We start from the raw sequence: 7,932 nt of genomic DNA, 5'->3' as shown, positions 1-7,932 counted from the left end.
GGCAATAGGCATGCTCCAGATTCTAACTCATTCAGCAGCTTTGGAATGGCTGCAACAAGTTCTAATCCCCAAGCAATCTAATTTGATGAAGCATTTCCCAACCCTTTTGCATGAAGGACAGCTCAGAGCCATTACCGAGGACTAGCCCAGGGAGCGTCCGTGGCACTGTGCGCATTCCTTTCCCCTAGTGCGGTGCTGCTGGCAGCAGATCAGTCTCCCCTGCCCTGCCATTGTGCCAGTCCCACAGAGCCCTCTCCAGGACCCAGGGGGCAGCTGGCAGCAGTTAGCTCCCCATAGAGTGGAACCTTCAGAAGAGGCAAGTGGCTGTGTGTCACTCAGGAGGCTCGAACCAATGAGTGCCTGGTAGGAGGTCTGCTCTCCCCACTGCACAGACTAGTGCTGGTGTTTCTTCTGCTAGTTGTGTGTATGTGCAGGAAAAAATCAGAGACACTGCCTGCCTGTTCCCATCTCTCTCTCTCTCTCTCTCTCTCTCTCTCTCTAGCTCACTAACTCACTCTCCCTCCCTCTGCAAACATTGGATTTAAACCTGCTCAGAATTCAGCACAGAGGAAAGCAGCGGAAGCAGCAAGCCAAGCAGCCTCTAGACTCCTGCAGCTCCAAGATGTACCATCCTGCCTGCTGGATCGTCTTCACAGCCACAACCGCCCTGCTCTTCATCCCAGGTACAGCGGGGAATTGTTTTTTTTTCTCTCTGTCTAGGGGATGAGTGGATCTTAGACCAGAGGGAGGGAGAATGAAATGGTGTGTGCATCACACACACACACACACAGGAGTTGCTCTGCAGCGGAGTGCTTTTAGCAGCCACTGTGAGCTGGGTTCAAAGATCTATGCCCCGGCTGCTGCCTCCCAAATGAGTGCTGAGCTGGCACAGAGACCAGCTGCTGTCCGAACAGCGTGGGGAGAAGAGGCTCTTGCATGCGCAGGAATTGGCTGAATAGTATTTCCAGGCACAGCGTGTAGGGATGCTCTGGAGAAGTCACACACACACGCACACACACACTCTCCCCCGCCCTCCTTATTACATGCCCAGTGAATGGGGGAACCTTTCCCTTCGAAGTTCAGTGCCCTCCATCTCTTGTATTTTGGGAGACTCAGCCCTCTATCCTGAATCGTCCTGTTTTCTCCTTCCCTCCCTCGGGCTCGCTTCCCCACGCTGACACCCACTGCCACTGTTCCCCTGTTTGGGCAATCAGCCTGCGGCAAGAGGCACAGATGCTGCAACCGTAGCAAGCTGAGCAGGTGTAGACTTCCTTAAAGCCTTAATGCAACGCTGCGAATGCTGGACTGTCCTCCTCACGACACTCGCTGGGAGCTTAGCATCAGGGCTTGGAAAACGCCACTTGTAATGGGGTTTATGGTAATTTGCCTCTAGAGAGTCACTCCGGGCTGAAACTCAACAGACGAGGTCTCAGCGTGGGCACCGAAACACAATCCAGCATATGCCACCCCACTGGCCATACGGGAGGGATAACACTGACAAAGAGGGGCAGGGGAATGGTACAGGCGAGAGAAATTGATGATGGTTTGTGCTTTTAGGCTGAGATCTGCCCAGCTGCCTAAGAGACTCGGACACTCAGTTCCTGTTAAAATGAATGGGAATTGGATGTGCTAATCCCATCCTGGGTCTGTAATCCAAATGTCTCTCCTTGGTCCTGGCTGTGATTTATATTGGCATGGGGGCGGAGGGACAGGGTAGAGCTCTGTGTTTAAATAGCTTGTCAGTGTGCAATTTTATTTTTTCCGCAGGGGTTGTGTGGGTGGGTGGGTGGGCAGGGACGCAGGCTGGGGAAGTGTGAGATCTCCTATACCAAAAAAAAAAAAAACCTGGTGGGGCAGAATCAGTGGGGCATGAGCTGTGGGGCTAATGCCACATACTGCTGGACTGACCACAGGTCCATCAGTAGAGCAGCCCCAACTTCAAGAGAGAGCCCAACATCTGATACCCGTTTACAGCATCCTCTGTGAAATTTGCTCCTGAGCAGAGGACATGTTGGTCACTTCTTAGTGGGCACTGCCGTTGGGGAGGCCTGAGAGAGTCACACACTGTTCTTAGCTTGGCCAGTTCAGAGCCGTTATGGAGGATTAGTTGCCACAGTGTTTTTAAAATCTCCGCCCAAGGCTGTGCCCATGTCCTAGACCAGTGGTTCTCAAACATTTGTACTGGTGACCCCTTTCAGATAGCAAGCCTCAGAGTGTGACCCCCTTTATAAATTAAAAACACTTGTTTATATATTTAACACCATTGCAAATGCTGGAGGCAAAGCAGGGTTTGGGGTGGAGGTTGACAGCTCGCGACCCCCCCATGTAATAAACTCGTGATCCCTGAGGGGGTCCCGATCCCCAGTTTGAGAACCCCTTTCCTAAACCAAAGAGGTGCAGAGGTAACTTTGCAAAGAGAGGTGCTTAGGAAACAGTGTTCGGGTAGTGCTAGGGGTGTGTGAACTGCAAAGCTCCTCTGCATTCAAGGGTTGTTTTTTTCCTGGGAAACTTCTTGAAGTCACATCAGTTTTTTGAGGGAAAGACAGGGCCCCTTTTTAGGAGCGACCGTGGCTTCCATCGAAAAAGCTCTACTGAAAAATTGGCAGCTTTTAGAGTCCCAGAGTTGAAAGTCATAAGGGGCCATCAGATCATTTAGTCCAGTGGTTTTCAAACTTTCGTACTGGGGACTCCTTTCACACTGCAAGCCTATGAGTGCGACACCCCCCCCTTATAAATTAAAACCACATTTTAAAATATTTAACACTTATAAATGCTGGAGGTGAAGCAGGGTTTGGGGGTGGAGGCTACAGCTTGCAAACCCCCATGTAATAACCTTGCAAACCCCTGAGGGAACCCCTGATCTAGTCTGACCTGTGTATCGCAGGCCACCAGCACCACCCGGCACCTGTATGCTAAACCCGGCAGTAATGAGACTCACAGGAGACTAGACTGTTATGTGCCACTGGCGGAGACGTGAAAGTGCCCCATTTAATTGCAAATGAATTGACATTTTACAGGTGTGGAATTGCTGCGGGTGAAATGTTGGTGTGAGGTTCTGTGAATTCTCAGTGGTGAGTTGCAGGGGTCTAGCAAAGGTGCCCACCAAAGCCAGGCAGAGCTCTGCCCTGCTGTACTTGGGAAGTGCAGCTCCGATGCTGTGCAGTGCTCTGCAGGTCCTGGGCCCCTGTTATCCTAATGATGGATGGGGCTGATCCAACTTTCAGGCTGGGGCATCGCTATCAGTAATGAGGAGAGCCAAAAGCCAGGGCTTGAGCTCTTCAAACTTGGGGGGAAGCATGGTTCTGGTTCCGGAACAGAACTTTGAAGCTCTAGCCTGTCTTCTGCATTCTGATGAGATGCCAGTCTGCTCTAACTCTGATTTTCCTGTGGTCTGAACCAGACTGTAGGAATTTGCCATACTGAACCAACCACTGGTCCATCACATCCAGAAACCTGCCTCCTACATTGATCAACAATGCCTGATACTTCGGAAGTGTCAAATACCCTTCCTTTAATACACCTGGCTAGCCATGCAATCTGGTGCACAGGGGAAGAGTTTCCTCCCTGACCCCTGCAGTGATCAGTTTATGCCCTGAAGCATGACATTTGAATATCTTTATTTACATAATTACAACTGTTATCGATATTATCCAGCTTTTGTAAACCCAGCAACAGTATTTGGGTCACATTCTGATTTCAGTGATGCTGGAGTAACTCAATTAACATCCGTTCAGTCCCTCCAGATGGAGCCCAGCGTAGCTGAGATTAGAATCCAGCCCGCTGACCCCAGGCACCTGTTCCACAGTGTTGTTTAGGAGTGTCAATTATTTGGGGAGCCTGATCCCTCATGCTTTATGTGTGTGAAACTCCCACGGGATACTCAGAAGCAGTCTCAAGCTTAAACTGCTTCCCCTCGATCTTTATGCTAATCCTGCAGGGTGCTTCGTGTGAGGTGTGAGAAGAGAACTTGCTCAGAAGGTGTAATTAGAGTGAAGGGAAACATCACAACTTGAAGGCTCCTGCAGAAAATAGCATTGCAAAGTTATTATTAGCCATAATGGCTTATTTGCAGGTTTTTTTTCTCTCTCTCACTCATTCTCTCCCCTGTTCTTTTCTGTATCTTCTGTTTGGAAAGATGCGTTTCTCCCAGAGGGGCTCATGTCGTCTCGTTACCAATTTACTCTTGTGGAGTCTAAAGACACGAAAGGTTAATGCAATAATGAAACCCTGACCCCTCCGGTCACAGATAGCGCCTTACTCTGCAGCTTTTCATTTCTTGGTAAGACACGTTTCCATCTCGCAGTAATTTCTAAGGCTAATGCTGTTGTCTCCTGGTGCCTTTAGGGAAGGGGTTCGGTGGCCATAAATTGCTTTCCGAGGCGGAATCTCTCTGATGGGAAGGACAATGAAGATTTTTAACGAGCCTGGAGCCGCAAGACAGGGAGGTGGTGGGCGGGAAACTTAATTGTGAAGCCAACAGCAAGTGCTTCAAACTGCAGGGGCATCTCTGGGCACTGAGTTATGATTTGGACTGTGGGGGATGTTGTGGGTCAGATAAAGAAATTGGGGGGGGGGTGGGGGGGGGGGGGGGGAGGTATCATGAGTTACTCTGCATGGCCTATAGCGTGATGTGTGAGCTCCATACGTGACCAAGACACTCTATGCATGTGTTTCAGTTTCCATTGGCATTGATATTTGCTTTATTCATAGGGACACGTGTTCACTACACTTGCAGTTTGAGTTGTTCTCATGGAAGCTGGGTTAGTCACTTCTTTCCAGGCTGGGGTCTGAAGAGGAGTCCCTTGGATGGCCACCTATTGGCCCTCAGGGTCAGAGGTCTTGTTAGAGGTTCAGGGCCAAGCTGTGCCCCGAGCGACAGGCGTGTATCTCTCGTGAAGTCAGTAGAATTGTTCTGAACTTACCCACTAAAGTAACTGTGAGGGGTGTTTCATGTACGCTGGTGTAAATCAGGAGCGACGCCATGAAAAGCAATGGAGCTACACCAGGGTAAAACTGGCGTGAGACCAGAGTTAGGCCATTCATTGTCAGTCCTTTTCTAAAGACTACACTCAGGGACAGATCCTCATCTGGGGTAAATCTGTATAGCTCCACGGAGTGCAATCCCAATAGCCAATCTGGGACATGAGATCTTAGAGGTGGCTGAGGCAATGGTTACCCACTACTGATAAAATTGGGCCACATGCCATGACAGTTTCATGCCTTGGCGTGGTTCGCCTGCAATGTCATTGCATAAAACAGCAATGCCATCCCACGTTATCCCAGTGAGATGCTGCTCTGATGCCGAGACACCTGTGAGACTCCCCTCCATTAGGCTTGTTAGAGTGTGGGATGGACCAGCGAAGACTGGGTCTGTCCTGGGAATGAGGAGACAAGCTGAGACATGTCGAGCCTCATCCTTCCTTCCTGACACAGAATCCAGGCAGAAGATCTAGAATCCAGCAGGGGCTCTGTGGGGACAAGCTGAGTAGGCAGCCGTCTGGAGTGCTGTGCATAAGGAGGGGCTGGTGAAATGGCATGAGAATTCTGTGGTCCCTCCCCACCAGGCCACCCTGAGATGCTTTGGCGGTGGAGATTCTGGTCCCCTCCAGTAAGGGGTTCCCTATTTCTGCGTCCTCGTGCCCATGGCCTTTGTCACAGCCGTGGCCTGGAATTTTTTCACATTGACTGCCTCGGTGCTTCTACTCCACACGCACTCACACACTCAGATTCTGGGGGCAGTTTGGGAATGAAAGGTGTCTGCTGGGTTTGACCAAGTGGGGAAACAGCAGCAGCTTTTTGAGAGGAGGAGACAGTTCTGTGTCCCGGAGGATTGCTGAGCTGGGTGGGGTGAACAGAGCAATGAGGGAGGGTGTGTGCTACGAATCTTTGCCCATGATCCCATGGCCCAAAGGCCCGGTCCAACAAGGAAGCCCAAGACAACAGCCCTATTCAAACTAGGTTCCTTATCGTCCATCTCCAACTCCAACACTTCCATCTGTGGAGCGATGATACTTTGCCAGGGGAGTCACTGGACTGCTGGCCCCCAAGCCGCCCTGCAAAATCCCCCCAAAACCCTAATGTCTGATCCTTGTAGGAAAGTCTGTTAGCTGAGCACTGGCTCCCTTGGTTAATGAATGGCAGGGGGTGGAATAGAAGGGCCTCTGTGGTCCTGTATTTCCTGCTGCCAAAACATGGTGCCTTGGAATTGAGCAGCTGTTACTTAGCTCTCGTGGCTGGCTATAAATTTTCCTTTATTGCTTGTATCCCTGTTTTGCTACCCCCCCTCTGCCCGCCAGCTCCTCATCTCTGCCCCATAATTCCCTAGCAAATACTCGGCACTGGAATGCTGCAGAGTCTTCCTTGGGCAATTCATTCTGCCTCACAGCCCTTCCCTCTCCCACCTCCGAGGTAGGTAAGCTTCACCTCTGTTTTGCAGATGAGTGAGGTCCACAAGGTGCAGCTCATCCCCTTCCTTGGTGATGTCCACTAGCATGATCTCTGGGTGAAGAAATCTCTGGGAGGGTCCTCTCAGGGAATTCCCCATCTCCTGCTGCCACTGTCCTGTCGGGGGTGGGGGGGTGGGGTAGGGTGGACCCTAAATCCATTCCAGCAGACCAAAGGGATCCATGTAGAAGCCTGCTGCCTATGTAGTGGCTTAGTCCCCCAGCCAGCTCCACCTTTTGCTCTCGGGGATTGGCATCCTAAGGTGAAGACGGGATCTTTCATCCTCTCCTGCTTCCCATTCGCTTCCTGCCACCAAGGTCAGCGACCCACCTGGTCCCTTAGCGGTTCCTGCGCTGTTACCTGCAGTTGGGATCCTTTAGTTCCCAAATGCTATCCAGAATCGCTTAGAGTAGCTGTGGCCCTGCTTCAAAGGAGGCGCTGTAGCCACCATGAGGAGAATCGTAGGGTGCGTCTAAGCACCCAAACTGCCGGTGTAAAGCACTGTTCATTGCACCTGGTGGCCAGAGCCCCAGTAAATGGCTTTGAGACTGGCTTGTTGAGGAGGGACTGTAGCAACCATAGCATTCCAGCGCCCCGGGAGGTGACCGCTGCTTCAGAGCTCGATGAAATTTTTCAAGGGAAACCTTTCTTTTCCCCCCTGAAAAATGCAGGTTCAGGTTGAAAAAAATGATTTGTGAACTTCAATGAATTGTACCGGTCAAAAAAAGAAAAAGAATGGAAATATCAAACCGGTTCATTTCAGCATTTCCTGAACAAAATATTTTGTCTTTTCATTATGGAAAGATGTTTCATTTTGGAATATCCCTTGAATTTTTTTTTTTTTAAAGCAGCTTTTTGAAACCCTCACAATTGACATGAATCAAAACATTTTTTGACTTTTCGGTCTGCAGCAAATTTGAAAACGTTTTCTTCCATGTTGGCCTGAAACAATATTTTTTTAACCTGCCCCTGAACAGAATATTGAATTATTCAGACAGCCCTATCTTACTTCTCCTGTCCCTAATGCTGTCTCTGTAAAACAGCTCTTGCTCCTTTTAATTGTGGCCCACATTCACCAATAACCTCTGTGCCCCTGACACCGATCCCCCTTTTCTGTCTCACTACCCCCGTCCCGCTCTGTAGCGTCCTGGTTCAATTGTGCTACAGGACCACAGAGGCCCTTCTATTCCACCCACTGCTGCCTGTTGGGTAGAATCAGAGCTGCTTTCCTGTGTGTCACGGGCTGCGTACCACTTGACTGCAAAGGGAGGTTTTGCTTTAGCTCAAGTGGCTGGGGCAGGCGCTGGGAGGGCAGGAGGATCAGAGTTCTCGTCCGGCTGTCGCTGCGGGGATGTGAGGCGCCGTAATGTGCAGCGCACTGACAGCCCTGGCCATGGATTTGTTACAATACTTCCCTTCCTCTCAGGGATTAATTAGTTGTTGGTGCAATGCTTTGAAGCTGCAAAGTGCTAAGGACAATTATTTTGC

At 50.4% G+C, this 7,932-nt stretch overlaps 1 protein-coding gene across 1 annotated transcript in view; it reads left to right on the top strand.

Annotated features, from left to right (window-relative positions):
* Positions 1 to 388: 388 nt before the first annotated feature.
* Positions 389 to 7,932, top strand: part of LOC117868524 (opioid-binding protein/cell adhesion molecule) — a 697,025-nt gene continuing 689,481 nt past the window's right edge. Inside the window, exon 1 of the mRNA XM_034754552.1 lies at positions 389 to 683. Within this exon, the coding sequence (XP_034610443.1) occupies positions 623 to 683 (61 nt within the window). The 5' untranslated portion in view covers positions 389 to 622. The remainder of the gene's footprint in view (positions 684 to 7,932) is intronic.

The sequence above is a fragment of the Trachemys scripta genome, chromosome 21 (assembly GCF_013100865.1).
Source record: "Trachemys scripta elegans isolate TJP31775 chromosome 21, CAS_Tse_1.0, whole genome shotgun sequence".
NCBI classification, from domain to species: Eukaryota; Metazoa; Chordata; order Testudines; family Emydidae; genus Trachemys; species Trachemys scripta.
The sequence above is the reverse complement of the archived record's forward strand: the minus strand, read 5'-3'. Positions and strand labels throughout refer to the sequence as shown.